This window comes from Pundamilia nyererei, unplaced genomic scaffold (assembly GCF_000239375.1).
Source record: "Pundamilia nyererei isolate P.nyererei 1_Seehausen unplaced genomic scaffold, PunNye1.0 scaffold00099, whole genome shotgun sequence".
In the NCBI taxonomy this organism is placed as follows: Eukaryota; Metazoa; Chordata; class Actinopteri; order Cichliformes; family Cichlidae; genus Pundamilia; species Pundamilia nyererei.
The window spans coordinates 476,366-496,101 of record NW_005187500.1 but is presented as its reverse complement, the minus strand read 5'-3'; the positions used below and the strand labels follow the sequence as shown (position 1 = coordinate 496,101).

General features: G+C 47.4%; 3 protein-coding genes across 9 annotated transcripts in view; 1 reads left to right on the top strand and 2 right to left on the bottom strand.

The window, feature by feature from the left end:
* zzef1 (zinc finger, ZZ-type with EF hand domain 1) overlaps nt 1–12,900 on the bottom strand; it is a 28,920-nt gene extending 16,020 nt beyond the window's left edge. For 3 of the 5 annotated variants that reach the window (XM_013912733.1, XM_013912736.1, XM_013912737.1), the window contains exons 1-30: nt 12,329–12,900; nt 11,268–11,412; nt 10,956–11,150; nt 10,674–10,857; nt 10,388–10,587; nt 9,761–9,971; nt 9,551–9,667; nt 8,683–8,861; nt 8,181–8,279; nt 8,000–8,091; nt 7,750–7,895; nt 5,952–6,057; nt 5,622–5,840; nt 4,395–4,486; nt 4,051–4,268; nt 3,831–3,964; nt 3,688–3,758; nt 3,488–3,602; nt 3,238–3,403; nt 3,008–3,129; nt 2,796–2,918; nt 2,221–2,390; nt 2,054–2,135; nt 1,770–1,971; nt 1,533–1,666; nt 1,177–1,417; nt 1,004–1,086; nt 829–919; nt 258–744; nt 12–176 (exon numbers count right to left, since the gene is read on the bottom strand). In XM_013912733.1, the coding sequence (XP_013768187.1) occupies nt 12–176; nt 258–744; nt 829–919; nt 1,004–1,086; nt 1,177–1,417; nt 1,533–1,666; nt 1,770–1,971; nt 2,054–2,135; nt 2,221–2,390; nt 2,796–2,918; nt 3,008–3,129; nt 3,238–3,403; nt 3,488–3,602; nt 3,688–3,758; nt 3,831–3,964; nt 4,051–4,268; nt 4,395–4,486; nt 5,622–5,840; nt 5,952–6,057; nt 7,750–7,895; nt 8,000–8,091; nt 8,181–8,279; nt 8,683–8,861; nt 9,551–9,667; nt 9,761–9,971; nt 10,388–10,587; nt 10,674–10,857; nt 10,956–11,150; nt 11,268–11,412; nt 12,329–12,748 (5,009 nt within the window). In that variant the 5' untranslated portion in view covers nt 12,749–12,900. The remainder of the gene's footprint in view (nt 1–11; nt 177–257; nt 745–828; nt 920–1,003; nt 1,087–1,176; nt 1,418–1,532; nt 1,667–1,769; nt 1,972–2,053; nt 2,136–2,220; nt 2,391–2,795; nt 2,919–3,007; nt 3,130–3,237; nt 3,404–3,487; nt 3,603–3,687; nt 3,759–3,830; nt 3,965–4,050; nt 4,269–4,394; nt 4,487–5,621; nt 5,841–5,951; nt 6,058–7,749; nt 7,896–7,999; nt 8,092–8,180; nt 8,280–8,682; nt 8,862–9,550; nt 9,668–9,760; nt 9,972–10,387; nt 10,588–10,673; nt 10,858–10,955; nt 11,151–11,267; nt 11,413–12,328) is intronic. The other 2 variants (XM_013912734.1, XM_013912735.1) reach the window with 2 other exon arrangements.
* A 125-nt stretch (nt 12,901–13,025) lies between these two features.
* cyb5d2 (cytochrome b5 domain containing 2) lies at nt 13,026–14,862 on the top strand. 2 transcript variants are annotated; one of them, XM_013912739.1, is made up of 4 exons: nt 13,026–13,292; nt 13,393–13,533; nt 14,459–14,504; nt 14,650–14,862. In XM_013912739.1, exons 1-4 carry the CDS (start codon nt 13,037–13,039, stop codon nt 14,822–14,824), a joined length of 618 nt encoding a protein of 205 aa, XP_013768193.1. In that variant the 5' UTR covers nt 13,026–13,036; the 3' UTR covers nt 14,825–14,862. The 2 variants fall into 2 exon arrangements, with proteins under 2 accessions (XP_013768193.1, XP_005740378.1); XM_005740321.2 differs by having other exon boundaries at nt 14,318–14,504.
* Nucleotides 14,863–14,942: 80 nt separating this feature from the next.
* ankfy1 (ankyrin repeat and FYVE domain containing 1) overlaps nt 14,943–19,736 on the bottom strand; it is a 20,390-nt gene continuing 15,596 nt past the window's right edge. For both annotated transcript variants that reach the window (XM_005740322.2, XM_005740323.2), the window contains exons 16-25: nt 18,992–19,110; nt 18,584–18,740; nt 18,044–18,244; nt 17,795–17,971; nt 17,549–17,696; nt 17,161–17,251; nt 16,947–17,071; nt 16,702–16,848; nt 16,493–16,583; nt 14,943–16,412 (exon numbers count right to left, since the gene is read on the bottom strand). In XM_005740322.2, coding sequence (XP_005740379.1) covers nt 16,280–16,412; nt 16,493–16,583; nt 16,702–16,848; nt 16,947–17,071; nt 17,161–17,251; nt 17,549–17,696; nt 17,795–17,971; nt 18,044–18,244; nt 18,584–18,740; nt 18,992–19,110 — 1,389 coding nt within the window. In that variant the 3' untranslated portion in view covers nt 14,943–16,279. The remainder of the gene's footprint in view (nt 16,413–16,492; nt 16,584–16,701; nt 16,849–16,946; nt 17,072–17,160; nt 17,252–17,548; nt 17,697–17,794; nt 17,972–18,043; nt 18,245–18,583; nt 18,741–18,991; nt 19,111–19,736) is intronic.

Genomic DNA, 19,736 nt, shown 5'->3' with positions numbered 1-19,736 from the left:
CTGAGATTTACCAGGTAAAGTCTTTTTGGCATGCCAGCAGCTCCTGTAGGAACAGGATGCAGGGGGCTTGGAAGAGGTGCGGCTGACCCATGGAGTGGAAGCACCGCTGAACCATCTCCAGCACCTTGCACACACTCAGGGCCTGCGCTTTGTTCAGAGACAGCGTCTGCAGAATGCTGCAGGAAGAAGAACGAGGACTTAACCCTGGATGCAAGTCTCATTATGCGTTACCAAACAGGAGAGTAGCAGTTTCTCACCTCGCTGTTGTGAGAGCCTGGTCCTTTATGAAGTTTAGGATGTGTTTGAGTATCGGGTAGCGATCTTTGACTGAGGGAGTCATGCGAGGCTCTTCTATAGAGCGGCAGGACAGGAGACGAAGGCGTGCCCGACTGAACGGAGCTTTGCGGTTGTAAGCAGAGGGGGAGGCTGGCTCCCCAGGCTGGGGGGAGAGACTCTCTGTCGAGTCTCGATGGGTTCGCCTGCTGTGGCCACATGAGGATGAGTTGGGAATGTGAGTACCGGACGACTGACTCTGTCCAGACCTGGACTCGCAGCTTTCCTCAGACCCTGCAGCCTGAGGCCCCACAGATGAGCTGGCTTGGAAGTCTCCTTCTGAAATAGAACTTGATTGGAACAGCAGAGCACTGCTGCTCTCTGTGGCTCTGGGAGCGTCGCTGCCTTGGCATGGAACGCCGCAAGGAGCAAATCGGAACAACAAGAGGCTCTTCTCGATGCACATCTCAGCTGAGAACAAGAAGAAAGAGTTCAAATGTCAGGAAAAAGCAAAGTAAAACCAAGACATGACATTAAAAAGGAAGAAGCACTCACCCAGTGTCTCCATGGTAACCTCATCAGGACCACCTTCCCGCTCGTCATGATTGTTCATCTTGCCAACCAGATATCTCTGCTTCATCTCCAGCTAACAGGAAATAGATCCCAGCAGAGTCACAGGTCAGAAACATGAAAAGCACGAGCCAGCGGAGATGTCCCGTGTTACACTCACCATCCACGTTCTGATGCTGTCCGCTAGTGAATACACCTGCACGAACTCTTCACTCAGACTGGATTTACAGTCCGGATTAACTACTAGCACAAAAACACAGATGGGAGAAAATCATTCAGAAGATTAATTAAGAAGCAAACTCACAAAAACACAGCTGTATGAGCGCTGATTACCATAGCTAAGAAGTGCGAGGTTGAGGGCCGGTGTGTGGTACACCATGGCTGCCCAAATGGCATTCACAGCTTGGTCTATCTTTGACCCAGCGGTGATCTCGTTCCTCATCGCCTGTTTCCTGCAAGCCTGCACGAGGGTCCTCATCAGCTCTGTTCTAGCGTCTGTTAGCTCCTGTGAAGGGTTCCAGCGAGCAAAGTCCTCTAGGAAGCCCGTCGGCTCATCCAGAGTCCACGTGCTCGCCTACCACACAGAAAAAGAAAAACACCATCAGAGCATCTTCCAGTCGAGGTCACCGACTAATGCAACAGCAGCATCCGGTGCTTGTACTTAACTGAGGCAGCAGAGCGTTTTTTACCTGCTCTGTGATCGTTTTTGTTCGGGTCGCCTCCCTTTTGTCACACAGCCCATGTCTCAGGATGGGTTTCCATAAAGGTGAAGACTGAACGTGGGACATTTTCCCTGATGGAAGTTCCTTTACACTGCGAACCTCTGGAGACAGAAACCCACAATAATACACGCTAGTGCCTCAAACTGGTTTCTTTTCTGCTCTGATAAACTGCGACTCAGGCCAGCCTCATGAAAACCGTCTCACCGTGCGGAGACTTCAACGCCAGCGTTCTGGATGCAAGGCGACCCATCAGACGAGCCACCAGCAGCTGCAGATCTGACATCCAAGAAATGGTGATGTCTGGTAAACCCAGCGCTGTTACACTGAACTTATAGCCCCACTCGTTGTTGCTGCTGTCAGAGTGGAAGAGGAACTGCAGCTGGGGACCGGTGTCAAAGGTCACTTTCTAAAGGAGCAAACACACAAGGACACATTCGTAAACATCAGTGACGCATCTGAAGACCGGCCTGTGATTTTCCTTCGCCTACCTTTGGCCACTTCTCAGTTCCGACCTTCATGTCGTAGCGGACCTTTCCCCCTCTGGAATCTGTGAATTCTAAGTAGTCGTATCTGCGAATATTGTGAGCACAGTTAACAGGATAAAATCCCCACAAAGGATTTCAAAGAAACAAATAAACATTTACAAACACGTCACCTCTTCTCTGTTTCACAGCGTTCATCAAACTCCACCTCGAACGACGTCGCACCGGGGCAGGCGAAGATGCTCGTCTCGTGGCGGCTGTTCTCGTAGTTGTGCGGGGACTCCATGTTCCAGGTCCTTAGCACCACCGGCTGCTGGGGTTGGTGCCAGTTCTCTTGATCCACCTTATAGTGACAGGTTACAACAAGTTTGTGGACTGCTGCACTGTTTGTGTAGCTCTGAACACCACACAGTGGATCAACTCAAACACATCAAAACGAGGCTGAACGCAGACTTTCAGCATCACTTGTAGAAGTATTATGTCACAGGAAATACAGACATTTTTAGACGTTTATATAGCCTCCGTTATCTGAAGGTCAAAAGTAACTGGACTGATAATACAAGTACCTCTGTTGTGCATTTCAGAAAGAAACACTGGCTTTCTTCCCACAAAAACACGTGATTTGCCTTTCTTATGGTTTTAAATACTTTTCACCACTAATCCTTCTGGACCCTCCATTCCCCAAATACATGATATCGGCTTCATTCGCACCCCTACGATGAAATGCTAGCGGTCAAAGTGGACTGACCTTAGAAAAGATGTCTCCGGTGTCGCTTGACAGGCTTCTGAGCAGCTCAACGAGCGAGGAGAAGCTTTGCAGCAGCAGGCTGTGGGGGATGTCCAAAGGGCACAGCTCCAAGAGGAAGATCATCTGCCAGGACCCAAACCAATTATTCACAACGCACTATTCTAGATGTGTCTATGAAGCCAATTAAAGTGCATAACACAAGAGAGCATTACCAGTTGTCTGAAGACTGTGGCTATGATAGAGCTGCCTAATTTTGCAGTAATCTGAGCTCCAGTGTACCTCTCCAAGAGCGAGCCAAGGATCGACTTGACACTTTCCAAGAACTGATCCACATCTATTGAAAACAAATCATCATACAGCTTAGTCACACACTGTTGTGCATGCTCTGATAAACACACAACCCCTGACAATCACGTATGTCGTCAGGAATGACGCGTCTCACATTTCAGCAGGATGTCTCTGGCCAGCTCCATTGCAATGGCCGTGGACGCTCCTCCTTTGAGCTGCAGGTAGCACCAGGAGAGCAGACTGCCCTGCAGAGCCCAGAACAACGACAGCAGGACCGATCTGCTGGCGCCGCTATTCTCATCCACCATCATGACCTCACACTGAAGGACAGAAGACACGAGGAGAAGCGAACTTTAGAAAGACAAAAGAAACGTTCAATGTCCACCCGTGAGAAGCGGGCTTACCTCTCTGGTGGCAACCAGGAGCAGCGTCTCCATGACTGAGAGTATTGGGCTGATGTCAAAGTCTGAGGGAGCTCCTTTAGGAGGGAGCAGCAGAAGGCCACTTGGATCCTGATCGCTGCAGAGAAGCACAGACGTCACCGACTCCTCGGGATGTCTCATGTTGACAGGACCATATGATGACGTGTTTGTACAGCGCTTACCTGAAGTAATTACAAAGGGATTCAAAGGTAACCTTCACCGACTCTGGCTGATCCTCCTCTGTAATGTTCTTCTGGAAAAACACAAAAAGACACATTAGGAGAATCGTTACGCTGCTGCTGCTTAATAACACTTACAAACTCACCATCATGTGAAAGAGTTTGTCTCGCCTGACACGTTTATCAGGGAAGAAAACAGCCGCTCCATGAAGAACGGCCTTCACCGCTTCTGTGTGCAAAGCCTTTTCCACGGATGTCTCACCTTCCGGACTGTCCACAACTACAACAAAAACCACAAACAGGGTTGCTACGCCGGATTTCTCTGATCTTACAAAGCTGCTCCCTCGCTCTGTGACGGCTCCTTACTGTGACAGAGGTGAGTGTAGAGCTCCCACACAGCCCTCATAGAGTCACTGAGATCATCTCTGCTGCTGGACATGGATGGACGAGCTGCTGCGCCAGCTTCATCTGGTACCTTGCTCTCCTCTTTGCCCCGGGACTCCCGGGGGGTGGGCAGCATGGGGAAACAGTTCTGCATCAGCTGGAGGAGGAGAACTCTGCTCTTCGTCACCTCCTCGCCCTCACTGGAAGAAAGAAACATGCTAACTTGCAGCAGGCATGGACTCCCACTGACTGACTCAGTGGTAATTATCATTCCAGTAATTCTAACAACAAGTGTGAGACTTGGCAGAGAGAAGAGCTTCACTCACATCTCCCTGAGTTTGCTGTAGAAGCTCCAGAAGAGGCTCAGGCTGAGGCCACTGAACTCCAACAGATACTTCTGCTTGCAGTGAGAGGCATCCTGTAGACACAACACGCAGCTATCAGTCATGAAGAGATGGGAAACATGTTGCAATGACTCTGAATGGCCATCAGGGGGCGCACTGTCTCATGTCTCAGGTTAGTTCACTGATTTCGTACAGGTTACATTTTTCTCTTGCTTTCTTGTAGGTTTCTTCATCTTAAATGCAGGAGTTTCCTCTTCAGCACTTTCCAGATTAATAACGGTCTTAATAGTATTCAAACTATATCTGAATGTGGCCCAGTGACTACTGCGTTCATCCTACGGTCCCTGCACCGTGCTGAGTGGCAGTTTTCTTTTATCACCGATAAAGCTGATTTTTCTTGCCTGTTATGATTCAACCAAATGCAGCTGCCTTTGTTATGCAAGTCAGTCTTTACAGCTCTACTAACTCCTGCTAATGGAGACTCGTCACCAGCTGATTGTGCTCACAGGTCTACTGCCCAGAGCCTCTGATCTCAGAGGAGCCAGCAGGAAATGACAGGGTTAGGTGATGGAGCAGATCCTCGTGGGAAATGTAGGTGTTTGCAAAACACAGCAGTGGAGTTTACTGAGGTTATTGAGCCCAGTGGGAGCATCGTGAGTGGAGTTATTGCCACGCTCACACGTTTCCAAACCAGTGTGACCGTGTCTGGTTTCAGGACACTTAAGGTGCATGGCGGCGTGCACTAGCTATGACTGAAACGTCACCGAGGGAACGCGGCCTCAACATTGAGCTGCTAGCTGTCTAACTCGCCACAGTAACTCATCAGTGCTGCTGAATCAGCACGCCTTTTGCTCCATCAGCCAACACGTCTGTGGCTGCGCTGACTGGATGCTGATAATCCTGATCACCCTCTGTACCGCTTACAGGACACACAGAAGGACGCTCTCTTTAAAATCGGTTTCAGATGCAGCAAATCTTTACCACCTCATACCTGCATTCATTTCAGATTTAAGCTCGAGTCTTCTTTCTTTGTATTAAATGATTATACGAAAACTTGTTTTAAACTCTTTGGAGCCATTTCATCTTGTGATGCTTTTTTCCTCTTACATTTTAATATAGGGAGTCATTTTTCATGTTTTGGCTGCTGTCACACAGTAATTTCCCAATTTTGGGGATAAAATGGGGTATTTTTATCTAACAAGTAGGTACCATGTCTCGTGTGAGCTGCTGTATGAAGAAGAGCGTCTTGTTTAGCAGACAAAGGCCGGTAACAGCATCACCGTCAAAGCTCTCTCCTTTCGGACTGAGGTCATCCAGGTCTGCGAGCCTCTCTGTCCCAGGGCACAAGTAGCCACTGAAGCTGAGGGACTGCACACCAAGGCGCTCGGCGTTGTCCTGCCTGGTGCACAGGAATTTCACCATCAGGAACTGTGAAGACGGAAGAATTAGAGGTGGTGTGACAATGACAGCACAATATTAAAGACTAACTAAACGTTCACCAATAATGAAGGGAGCTGACTAACTGGATGTAGTGTGTACCTTGGCAACACGACACTGCTGCAGCTTGATCTCCACATCATTCCAGTCGTCCTCCAGCTCAAACCAGCCAATCGGCTCGTCTTCACTCTGCGCTGGAGTCCTGGCGCTGCAGGTCAGGTGACAGCATGGTGTAATAATAATAATGATACAAATTTAAAATAGCAGAGTGGAGAGGTTATGTGGGATAAGCTGTTTTGAAAAAGTGAGTTTTGAGTTGGGACTTAAAGAGAGAGAAGGAAGCGAGATTTCTTAAATCAGGAGGTCGGGAATTCCAGAGTGGAGCAGCTGAAAGCTCCTCATGGTGGCAAGACGAGGAGAGGGGACGGAGAGAGAAAGAGAAGAAGAAGATCTGAGACACCGAGATGGGGCGGTGATGTGAACCAGGTCAGAGAGATATGGAGGAGAGAGAGATGATGAATAGCCTTAAATGTGTACAAGAGTATTTTGAAATTGATGCGATATTTGACCAATGAAGCTGCTGCAGGACAGGAGTGATGTGGTGGACAGAAGGGGTCCAGGTGATGATACGAGCAGCAGAGTCCTGTGTTGGAGCTTGATGGTGGATTTTTGAGTAAGACCAGAAAGAAGTGAATTACAGTAATCGATCCGGGAAGTAACAAGGCTGTGGACAAGAATGGCAGCGGCATGTGGGGAGAGAGAAGGACGGAGATGATTAATGTTGCGCAACTGAAAATATGCAGACCGAGTGACGTTGTGAATGTGTGAATTTAAAGACAGAGTACTGTGGAGGATGAGACCCAGACTTTTCACAGAGGAAGACAAGAAGACCGGCGAGTTATTGATAGTAACAGAGAAACTGTTGGTTCTGGATAATGCTGATTTAGAGCCGACCAAGAGGAGCTCGGATTTGTTACTGTTGAGTTTGAGAAAATTAGAAGAGAACCATGAATTCAGTTCAGCTAAGCAGAGGGTGAGGGAGGAGGGGGGAGAGCAGAATCAGGTTTAGTGGACAGATACAGCTGGGTGTCATCGGCCTAACAGTGAAACTGGATATTGTGTTTATGGAAAATGTGTCCAAGCGGAAGAAGGTAGATAATGAAAAGAAGGGGCCCAGGACAGATCCCTGCGGCACGCCGGTGCTCAGAGGGAAGGGCTGAGAAGAGAAGGATTTGAGCTGAATAAACTGAGTGCGGTCAGACAGGTACGATTTAAACCAGGCTAGTGGCGTATGGGAGAGACCGATGGAGGCCAGCCTACTGAGGAGAACAGAGTGAGAAATAGTGTCGACAGCAGCGCTCAGATCGAGGAGAATAAGAAAGTAAACCGGAGTCAGCTGCTATAAGAAGATCTTTGGTTACTTTTATAAGCGCTGTTCCTGTGCTGCGGGACTGGACCTGTTCATACAGATTATTATTAGTTAAATGTGAGTGCAGTTGTGTGCAACTATTTTCTCAAGAAGTTTTGAAAGGACTGGTCGATTGGAAATAGGCTGAAAATTCTCAAAATGACTGGGATCTAGACCAGTTTTTTTCAATATTGGGGTGATGGCGGCAAGTTTGAGGGAAGCAGGAACAGTTCCAGTGGTAAGAGAAGAGCAGACGATAGCAGGTATGAGGGGAAGCAAAGACGGCAGACATGCCTTGTGTCAGCTACACACAGTATCAACCACTGAGGGCCCCACACACATGCAGACTGCTGAGGGGTCTAAAGTTTGTCCCACTTTTAGGACTGGATGGTTCATTTTAGTGAGACGGTGTCAGTCTGTTCTTATCACAAGAGCATTTCAAACTAACATATAGGAACAAATAAATAGTTAAAAATAGCTGCAAATCCTTACCTGCTTTGTACAAACTCTTTGAAGTCCTTGTAGTCCCAGGAGTGATACTTTTTAAACCTTTTGAAGTGTTTCTCTGCATCGAAAGGGTCGTCCTCCTTATACGCAAACACTAAACCACATTTCGGTCCAATGGCTCCTTTCCGCACCTTGTCACACAAACACAGTGTAAGACCTGCAGCACCGTAATCCTCCGTCACTCTCTAGGTTATTGTATTTTGCATTGTAATGGTAAAATTATAGGCCGTCTCACTTTGATCTTTATCTGAGTGACCTGGAAGTTGCTCTGGTCCTCCGTCGAGAGGATTACGCTGGCTTTCAAACGGCCGGCTTCTGTGAGAAAACCTGCAAAGGACAAAGTATCCAGCAGCACTTTACGTCATGTTGATTTTGTACTCAATCTGAAGAACAGTCGTTATTGATCTCAGCTGTACCATCTCCAGTGGAGTACTCGGTTAGCATGTTCTCTGGTCCTGATTTCTCATCTTTGCTCTTCACATCACAGGCCTGTAAGTGCAGCTGGAGCGGCTTCCCTGTAATAAGCCAGAACGTCCAATCACAGCACACTTAATCATATGATGGCGTTCCATTACGTTGCAACTTTGTTACTACACTGGAGGACGGGAAGGCAGTAATCAGCACACTGCAGTGCAGCTTTGTAAAAGAAGAAGCAATTTTCCACTAATGCAACTCCTCCTCAGAAATGGCACTTTCTCAGATTTCAACGTCCTCGTGTGAAGAAGAGGAAAAGACTCTTTATTTTTCAGTAATGATGGGAACAAACGGTATAAACCTAGCTTTTTGCGTTTGCATATTCATGCGGCATTATCACGGTGTGGTTTATAAATATGTTTTCTGTGAGTTTCATTTAAAAATGAGATAAAGGGTTGAAAAAAAAAAATAGAAGAAGAGGGAAAGAAGAGCCGTTTACGTTACCGTTGCGATACAGCAGTCGTAGCCGGACCGAAGCCATAGAGACGATGAGAGGCGAGGCCTTGTACTTGGTGTCTAAATGATCACTGATGCAGGACAGGGCCTGAATGACTTTTGCCACACTCCCTCTGGCCAGGGCGAAGGCCAGGAGGGTCAGCTCTACATCAGGACTCACACAGCAGCTGCACACAGGAGAACAAATACTTTGCCATGAGTCAAACTTGTCGTGCCAGCGCACACTTTCCTTTTTTATATAAGCTCTAATGCCATGCTCACACGCTCAGCAGCATGTGCCTGCTGTGTTGTTGTTTAAACTGACTGCAGAGCTTTATTCACACACCGCGGGCTCAAAGGCCACACCTGACCTCAGCTGAACTTAGGAAGTGTTTCCTGTATAACCCAAGTGGATCGAGTAGTTCTAGCAACAATTCGACACATTGAAAATCGTAAATGCAAACTGATATTAAATTGTTTTAAATTTGTCAGAAGGTTAAAAAATGTGAATTTCCTGACGGTGAATTAATGGTTGTGGCTTTACAGACTCTACACAAGTAGATGTTTCCACCTTAAACAAGCTGTTTTACTTCCTCCTCATTTCAGCCTATGAGAACAGAACAGGTGGGACTTGTAAGCACACAGAGCAGTGTGCATGGATGACCAGATTAGGGATAACTTAGTGACATCATACAAATCTAAGAGTAGAAAAAACAATGTTTTTCTGCCTCTGTCGGCAGAATTAGATTTGCAGAGCACCAAATGGAACAAAGTGTGTCGCCGCCTCGGTTAACCAGTATTTTTGTTTCCACCCGCTTTTACTGAGATGACGTCAGCATGGTGAGCTCAGTGTGGTGTCCGTGCCACAATGCCTTACTCTGCTATCCTGAGGAGAAATCCATCCACCTCCTCCAAGATGTTCGCAGAAAAGAACCTGGGGAACTCTGTGGATGACGGTGTAAGGGACAGTGGCGGCATGTGACGCAAGGCTTTTCTAAAAGTGAATCAACAAAAGAAACCAGTGGCATCAGTAGGAATCTTACAAATGTGATGTCAATAAACACATGCAGTGAGCTCTGCATCTTACTGTGTGCTCTGAAGGACGGTCTGGGCAAGTGCAGGGTTCGTCTCCATGGACGCAGTGACCAAAGAGGTGAGGAGAGACAGGTACCAGACGGCTGAAGCATCCGAAACAGACATCTCTTTATTCTTGGTAATCTGATAACCCAGCGTCTTCAAGCCGTGAATCCGTGTGTCGCATCCATCACTCAGGCACCGCTTAATGTTGATTTGGATGTCTGGGATTTAGTGACAAGTTTATGTGGTTAACGGAAAAATCAGATACATCTCACAGGAAAGAAAGGAGAGCACCGTTGAAGATGCTGTAGAATAAATATTGATTAGGGAGGCACATGTGAAACACATGACTTAACTATGGGGACCTCAATACATGCAAAGCACAGCTACGATTTTTAAGTGCGTGTGTGATTATTAAAAAGGAGCACATGTGGAGCACACATAGGCCTGTAAGCTGAAAAACAGACTCTCTCTTGGACTGGATCCCCTCGATCTTCAGCTTGTGGAAGCCTGCATGTGGACCCAATAAGGAGGCACAACTGTATGACCCCACAAAGCTCATATGAAGCTTACACCATGCTTTATGTTCAGACAGGTGATAGTGTGACCTAGAAGCATCAGTGAGATGGTGACTCACAGGGGTGTGTGATGTTGGCATTCTCCAGGAGAGCTACATAGCCCGTGACATTGCTCGGGATGCGGATGTCTCTGATCTCCTGCAAAGAACGCCGGTTCTTCCCCACAGCAACTGACACTAGCTGAGGCATATAGCTGTGGTCATTAGAAGCCACGGCAATGGCCAAACGTCTCAAAACAACATCCGGTTTCATTTTTAGTCTGGGAAGGGAGAAAGGACATGAGTTTCCACCTTAGATCTGTTAATAGACTTGCTTAGAAACATCAGAAACTCAGCTGCCTTTTACCGTATCCAGTGCGAGCGAGCGCTGCCGTCAGACTGCCAGAAAGACGCCGTTTCCCCATTTGTCATCTTGTAGATGTCAGCAACATTGGACGAAGCTTCTATTGTGCTGTAGCACTGAGTGACGACCTTGACCATGTCTACGTCCGGGTCACGGTCCAGCTCTGCTCTGTACTGAATATCCAAATCTGAAAGAAAAACTCACATGAGGACAGCCTCACCACAGGCGTGGCGCTGCTGGATGTGCATTTAGCCTTAAATTACTAAAGAGAACACTCATGCTCACCTTTCTCCTTCTGCAAGAGGAATTCCAAGAAGTCCTGCACCACACTGGACCTCATGGTACAGATACTGTTGTAGCCCTCTAAAATTGGGAAAGGGATGGCACTGCTGGGAATACGATTCCTGTGTAAGAACTTTAGAATTTTAGAGGCGTGTGCTCCTAATCGGTCTTTGGTCTTGGAGAATATGTCCACAAAACCTGTGGAAAGGAAAACACAAGAGAAATGAACGGGTTAACTTTTCGGCCACACGCTGGCTGCACTGATTCAAATAAGGTCGAGTTTGTTTATCCGGGTAAACAAATCACGTATCGTACCTGGGGTAAGCGAGCAGGCCTGAAGCTGTCTTATCACATTACTCAGCTCTCCTTGCAGATTAGCTCCATTGGAGTTCTTCAGAGCAATCAGCATGCTCTCTATGTCCACCACTCCATCCCCCTCCGCATCAAACTGACCAAAGGCCTGAGACAGTGGAGAAGGACAAAGACTCTTTTATACCAACATTTACTTCCTCACTTTCACAGTGTTGCAAAAATCTACAAGAACATTCGTCTTAAAACACAAATGGCTGAACAACTGGTGTTAACATAAGGAGCCCTCAGCTGGAAGCATCTTTATTGCAGACTACGTTACGTAGCTACACTTTTGGAGTCTGTGGCTTGATTCCTGAAAGAAACACCGTCCCACTCCCTATTTAAAGCACAGCTTTGATAGTCAGGATTTACAAAGAGCTCAGACTGACAACCAGTCATCTGCAACCACTGGTTAAAACACAGCCAGTCAAGAGACGACAAAACAACGTGGTCTGCTACAAGTGACCAAAGCGGAAAACCTCGTGACAAACCCCACAAGAACAGGTGACATTATGTCAGCTCGTTTACTCGATCCACTGCAACTTCTAGAAGTCTACAAACGGCAAAAACAAAGGGGGGGGGGCTGCTAGAAAACTCCCCCTTCTGTCCAAGTTCAGCCACAGTCTACAAATCAGCCATAGAGTTGTGGTTTGACAGAATTGGAGCCCGTCTGTTCCAGGCGACACTCCCGAGCTGCTTCGTGCATCGTGCCCAGGATAGATCGACCTGGTACTGCCGACAGAACCGTGACTGGCCGAACTCACCTGTCACAGGTGAAGCCTGATAACAGAGCCCCCTCTTCGATCACTACAGCGCTATTTAGATTTGTTGACCGGCAATGATAAAAGCACGTGACAGCCCAAAGACTTAATTACGTATTTACGTATTGATTACAAACGCTGAATGGGCGTGGCGACAAGTTATCAAACACGAGCTCGAACCTGGGCCAAAAACGAGAAGACGCGACGGCTCCAATCATAACATGTGACGTTAGAAACGTGAGCAAGGCCACAGCGGGTTTATACCTCTTCGCACTCGTCCCTCGGGGCATCTCTGCTCTCTAACATCTCACAAAATTGCTCAATATTAACGGACTCTTCTCCTCGGTTTAACCGGTCCTCGAGCCACCGCATCAGGACACCCTCATTCCCGGCCAGGACGGACTCGTGAATGGCGACTCCAGAGTCGCTAATACGAGCCGCCGCTTCTCTCAGTTTCACTTGCTCCAAGAGGACCCCGGGGCTGGGTGGTCCACCAGTGGGCACGGGTAGGTTATTCGATCCCCTTCCGCTCCTGCCACAACCAGAGCCGCCGCCGCCGCCGCCTCCAACACCGCCGCCAGCGGTCGCAGAGGCCGGACCGTCTTCCGCGAAGCCGGGACTCTCCGTTTCTATGTCTTCCTCGTCGCCGCTGCCTCCGCCGCAGCCGCTCTCCGCGTTGCCCATGTTTGTTTCGCCGACCTAAGGCTCCCCTGAAAACCCCTGCGGCCCACTGGGCGTGAGTTCTGAAGCGGTTGGACCGGTCTGTACACAGACCGCTCCAGCGTTCACCTACAGCAGAGCTCCACTCCACTACCGCATTGACGTTCTGTACGCTCGCAACGTCCTTTGCGTTCGTAGTTCGCGCAGGCGCTGTGGTTTGGCGTGTCCGTTCGCGGAAGCACCTGTGCTGCCACTGTGAGGTGTGCTGGACTGAATGTAAAGCTTAAAGAAAAGGCGCTTGAATAAAGCAGCATGCTCAGCTATGTGGTGGTCGCGCTTTTATCCGTGTCGCTGGCGGTGCTGTTCATCCCTCCTGATTGGTCAACTATGTTTGGCACTGAGTCATCAAAGGGGTCACCGGTCAGACTCCTAAGCAGGAGTGAGTTAGCGCTGCACGGTGGGCAGCGGGGCAGCAAGGGGCTATACCTGGCCATACTGGGCCATGTTTTTGATGTACACAAGGGAGAAAAGCACTATGGACCCGGTGGCGCTTATCACTTTATGGCAGGTGATGCCCGGCTTTCTTTAACGACACTGGATTCCACGTGTGGTTCTCCTAGCAGTCCTCTATATTCCGCCTTTGTCTCTACGTGTGTTTGTACTTTCAGGCAAAGACGCCTCCCTGGCCTTCATCACCGGAGACTTCACAGAGAGTGGGCTGACAGATGACGTATCGAGTCTGTCCCCCCTAGAGGTGGTTGCACTGTACGACTGGCTGGCCTTCTACCAGAGGGACTACCAAAATGTGGGTATGTGATTTCCATCATATTGTAGTGGAACAGCTCCAGGTGGCCGTCAGAGTAAATAATGTTCTTGTTACTACAAGTGCGCCTGGTTGTTTCGGAAACGAAGAGATATTTTTGGTACGTGTTGTGCAGATCCTATTTTATGATGTGCAAAACAGACGCAAAGTATACAATGTTTGTTGTCACTATGATGACCTAGTGCAGAAGGTTACTTTAAAATGTCTTAACAACACTTCCTTTGTTAATTGACTTGAATATTGTTACTTTACTCAGGGAGCAAAGTGCAGCTAGGACACTACTGGTAACTCAAACAGGCCCCAATTAACACAGATGCTGCCAGTATACACTAATGAAATGATAAAATCCATCACATACTAATAGTGGTGCTGTCAAAATGAAAATAGCTGTCTTTTAAAATAGTTTATTTGTTTTGAAAGTGCTCATCAGTGCAGCTTTAATTTCCCCCTCAACCATAAATCGATGGTTTTTCAACGTGATTGTTGTCACCTTGTCAACTATAAATAGATCAACAATCAACGATGACAGAACAACAGTGAATCAATGTTATTTCAGTGTCAGGTTTCATCAGTATTTCAATGTTGTTTCAACATTGGTTTTGTGTTGACATTTCAATCCTGACGATTCTGATGGTTCAGATGGAAAATCAACATCTGTTCAATGTCTCCTTGCTATCTGGGATACGACCATACACTTAATGAAGACAATTTACCTTAAACATCCCAGAAAGTTTTCATTTAATGTTTTGGTATCCAATATTTAAATACAGGTGTATTAATCGGTCGGTTCTATAACGAGGCTGGAGAGCCCACAGAGGCCCTGTTGAGAGTAGAAGCATCACTAGCAGAGGGTAAGAAGCTCAAGGCTCAGTCTGAGGCTGAGAGGATTCGCTTTCCGTCTTGTAACTCAGAATGGACTGCTGCCAGTGGAGGAAGATTCTGGTGCTCCACTAAGAGGTATGGACATAGTTTGTGCCTAATCGAAAACAAGTCAATGTTGTATTATCCTACTGATGTGTAATACAGCATTTCTGACACTAGTGGGCGAGAGGAGTGCACATAAGGAGACACAGGGTTGAGTTTATTTCTTTATTCGCTGCAGCGGTGGAGTGGCGAGACACTGGGCAGGCGTGCCACGGCAGCTCTTCTCTCCCGGCTCCAGTGGTGTTCGTTGTGTCTGTGTTGAAGACCCGATCGCGGCAGAGGAAGACCCCAACCTGCAGAAATACGACGGCTGCCCTGCACATGCCGAGTCATGCTCTGTGGGAGCGCACTAGACCGGTCAGCCCCGAGAATGGGCCCACTCATAGCTGCTTCTTAGCAGCACTGAACTCAGAAAACTTTGGCTAGTAACTGAATTGTTTGACAAAGAGACGAAATCATGAAACCTCAAAGCATTTTTTGATGACCTTTATGTAAAGTTGTCCTCCTTTTCCCTAAAAGAATACACCAGGAAGAGACGAGCTAGATATCTGAGCATACAGATACGATACAATGTGCATAAAAGATTAAACAATGTGCATAAAAGATTAACAGAGGCAAGATTTAGGTTTGTCACAATGACAAGCACAAACTGCATTTAAGTACAAAACAGTTGTAGTGGTCAAAAATATCACACATTTATCTGTACAATTTAACAATACTTGAAGAGGCCCCACTACGTGGCCATCCCTCTTACTCCTCATTCTCCCCAATGATCAGAAATGTCACGTGAACTTGATAAAGTGCACCTGTTAGGTTTAGAAATCAAGAAGCGTTACATGTGATGGGGTCCAGACGACAACTTGACACGAGGCAACGTCGTGGGACCGTCGAGGACCTCACGGTCGGCCCGACATGGAATGTAATCATTCGGTGGCTGATTTTAAAATTATAACCATGACTTGAAGGCTGCAAATTAAATGACATGCATAGGCATACTAGGCATTTCTGTAACTGAGAGGGGGGGGGGGGTACTTCATGTTTTGGAGAGGTTTCTAATGCTCTCGTGATAAATGGGCTTTCTCCTGTCACATTTCCATTCAACTTGGCCGAGGCGTCCTCATAAAGCTCAACTGGGGACAAAACACCACCTTATTTTTCCAGTTGCACCGTCACGTCTGCAGTAAAGTAATATAAAAGTTTAACAGAAAAGGTTGGATTCACTTTGGACCTAGTCAAGTTGAGGTGCTTTCCCCTCGACCGCTCCTCGTCCCATTTTACTCAGTTAACACAAAATAGTGACTAAATGTTCAAAGATTACAGAGAACGCAGCGATCTTTAGAACAAAGGGCATTTTCCTGTTTGTTCTTGGTTGGCAGCAGCCTCAACTCCATCACGAATGTAGAGTTTCATTTCGTAGCATTGATATTTGTTGTAGTATTTGGACAGGTCGGCATGTTTAAGGGAAGACCCCTTCTAAAGGTGGACTGAAATGCCGTGTACAACAGCTACCTGCTTGTGATATCAAAGAGCTCATCGGCGCAAACATCACTGAACTCAGTCCAGCCACTGATATTCACTTCAACATACTTTGAAACAGAAACAAAACAACGATGTTTCACTTCCTACTTGCAACATCCCTCTAAAAGATTAATAGTTTTTCATAAACTGGAATAGTATAAAGATGATGGTCCATAACTGTCTGGGATTCTCTTGTTAGCATGTCCTGCTCCCAGTGTGCCTGAATAATTGTGCCAAGTTGGACCTGGCGCGGTCGGAGCCAGAGGTTGAAAGACATCCAGGCCGGGGCATTACGACACGCCGCCCAGAGTCAGTACATCAAAGCAGATATCGCACACTCGGACCGGCTTGTTCAAGTCAAACTTGATGATGGGTATCTCTTTTATAGAGCACTTGTGGCACAGCAGACGCCCACAGTGGCGGCTAGAGGCAAGAAGGAAAAAGGAGAGTTAGACCAATACTGTATCTACTGCATGCCTCCACAGAAAAGCTGCAGCACTAACCAGTGATGTTTCCGTGTTGTAACTCCAAACTTGGCACCGCATTCATAGCAGTTGGAGCCATCACACCACGGGGGCTCTTTGGAAAGCATATCTGAGGAAAGGGAGGCGAAAATTATCCCAAAGATCACCACAACACGCCATTCCCTGTGAGGCTGTTGGTTTATAATACTGGAATAATATTGATGGGTAATTAGGTATGAAAAAGATACCTAGAAGGCGGAAGAGCAACTGCTTGGTTGCAACCTGGTAGTTGAAAATATTGATGCCCTGATTATTAGTGACTCCCAGGCGAGCGCCGGCCCTCACAATAGCACGGCACAGGTTTGCGTTTCCTTTCATGTAGGCCAGCAGCAGAACTGCAACAACATACATGTCGCCGTCATCCTTTTAGAAAAGCACCAGTGATTTCCACATTGTAGTTCTATAACTTCAGCTACAAAAGCCAACATGGTACCTGTGTTCCCTTCATTGTCAGGTTTGTCCAGAGGATATTCAGGCATGCACTCCAGGAACAACTCAAAAATGGCAGCAGCATTTTCTTTGCCATAGTGGCCCAGCACATGCATTGGTGACTGACCCCTAAACACACACAATGAGATGAAAAGTCAGAAGATTTTTTCTCACATTAGTTTTAATACAGTTCGTTCACGTGTAGCTGCATAAATCACCTGAGATTGAAAGCCTCAGCATCGATGTTGGACTCTGTGAGAAGGACTCTGACATTGTTAAGGCGACCCTGCATCACAGCCAGATGCAGAGCTGACGAGACAGAAAAGAACGCAGTTATTCACAAATAGGTCGCAGTGGTGGAATAGTAACGACTGACACCAGATCCCACAGTCAGTGTAGTTTTAAAGGTGAACAGAGCAGGAAACTCCAGTTTGCAGCAGTCTGTTGTAATACAAATCTACCAGCACGATGCAACACTTATCACGTACAGATATCTGCATTTATAATGACAGTTCTGATCTTATGGGAAAGAACTGGTCGAGTCGTGATGTAATCTTTGCCCATCAGAGTCATTTCAGTGAAAACAAGACAAACGCTGTAAAGTACCATTATTGCCATTCTCGTCCTCGGCAGCGAAGTCGACTCCGTTCTCCAGCAGCACGGAGCAAATCGTGGCCAGGTCCTGCTGAGCAGCCAAATGTAGTGCTGTCTGTCTGTGTTTAGTCAGCTCATTCACTTTAGCACCAGCAAGCAGCTGGAAGGAGAAACCGTATCCATTGCAGTGTTTTTCTCATTACAACTCAAACTGGCATGAAATACGACTCATACAGGAGAAAATCTTGGGCTTCTTACCAGGTTGCGGACGATGATCTCAGATCCAGCCTGCACAGCCAGGTGGAGGGGGGTGAGTTTGGCCGCGTCCTGAACTCTGGAGTTGACGTTAGCTTGGACGCTGATTAGGAACAGGACACTTTCAATGTCTGAATTCTGCACAGCCACGTGGAGAAAGTTGCGCCCTTTGTTGTCCACCTGGACACAAGCACATGTTTGAGGTCATTACTGCAACACTCATTAACGCTACAGCAACAAACTAGCCCCTACCTGTTCGGCAGCACCTGGCTCCCTCTTGAGAATAGCCTCTGCCGCTTTATTGTTCTTGTGCGTCATGGCGCAGGCAAAGGGGGTCATTCCCTGACGGTCGCGAATGTTGAGACGAATGTCTGGATGGGAAATGAGGAGCTGTATAATGACATTGTGCTGGTTGCTAATAGCAGCATGGATGGGAGTTCTGCCCTCTGAATCCTGACAGAAAAACACATACAGCATTAACAGACAGCACACAGTTACACACACCAAGGCTTGATGATCTGAGTTCTTTGTCCACAGATAATTTCATGCATCAGTAACTACACAGGTACAGGTTTAAGGTTCCCCCTCAAACAATGGCAGCAAACTATTTGAGCATCTCTTTGAATTGTTATCCTCTGCCAGCAGTTTCAGCTCCGTTTTTTTTGGCTGCTCTGAATCTGTTGTGTCGTGTTTCAATGACATTTTCTAAAAATCTGGATCGCGTCATAAAACCCTCCAACAAAGATTAGTGGTGCAGTTTAAACCAGGGTAAAGATGTCATGCAGGTCCAACCTGTGCATTAACATTGGCTCCAAACTCAAGAAGGCACTGCACCACATCCTCCAGTCCCCAGTTGCTTGCCAGGTGGAGGGGAGTTTGTCCATCTCGGGCTTCTTCATCTCCCTCCCCATTAGGGCCAGGCCGCCTGGGGCTGTTCACGTCACAACCACTGCACGCACACACACACACACACGAGATAGGAGTTATAGAGATACACACGAACAGTAAAGATAGATCGCCTGTTTAACTTTCTAACATCTCAGTAATGTTTTGGTAAAGACCGCTGCTAACGTGTTGACAGTTGACTTTTTTAAATTGAAGCCAATCAGATATAAGCGACATTCAGACACTTGCTGCATTTAAACAAGCAAACGATTTATAGCTTTGGTAAATATGTACAACAACAGAGACGTAGCTGACCTGCGGATAAGGAAGCAGGCCGAGACCTCGTTGTTCTCATCAACAGCTCTGTGCAGGAGGGTCTGCTGGCAGCCTGACGGCCCGGAGCTCCAACAAGTTGCATCACAGCCGTGGCGGACCTACACAGAACAGACAGAGTCTAGACTCATCCCACATCCTACCTGACAGAGGTTTATTTTATTGTTGCTAGAGCTGCCACGATTAGTCGACTAGTCACGATTACGTCGACTATTAAAATCGTCGACGACGGACTTCCGGTTTATGTGACTATGGCGTAGGTCGCACCGAGCGTAGCTCCTGCAGAGTCTAGTTAGTATCTATCATTTCCAGGCACATTTTGACGGGTTTTTTCTTTTTGTATAGCTCCGAGACAAGACTGTTTTTGCCTTTTGTGTTTACAATGTCGCGTAAGGTTAATAAGAGCGCAAGCACCTCTCAGCCGAACTTGCGGCCTGCTGCTAACACTGCATCCCCGCCTCGTGGTAAAACTTCGCCACTGCCTGGGTCACCCGACACGCCGCTCGTCGATACGGAAAGATTCACGAAGGCGGAACTCCTCTCTGAACTTCGTGAAGAAATTTCATCACTGTTTAAAAAGGAACTGACGGCGGCGTTTGCGGAGAATCTCACGTCTATCAGGTCCGACATACAGCAACTAAAAACGGACCTTTCCTCAGATATAACTACCATGCGGCAGGAATTCGCTGGCCTCAGGAGCACGGTTACGGGGATGGAGCAGTCTCTC

What these genes read in the sequence shown, in the direction of transcription:
- cyb5d2 (XM_005740321.2), top strand. Translation starts at nt 13,037, where the DNA reads ATGCTCAGCTATGTGGTGGTCGCGCTTTTATCCGTGTCGCTGGCGGTG. An exon ending in CGCTTATCACTTTATGGCAG is followed by an intron (nt 13,293 to 13,392) that starts GTGATGCCCGGC and finishes TTGTACTTTCAG; the next exon opens with GCAAAGACGCCTCCCTGGCC. An exon ending in TTCTGGTGCTCCACTAAGAG is followed by an intron (nt 14,505 to 14,649) that starts GTATGGACATAG and finishes TATTCGCTGCAG; the next exon opens with CGGTGGAGTGGCGAGACACT.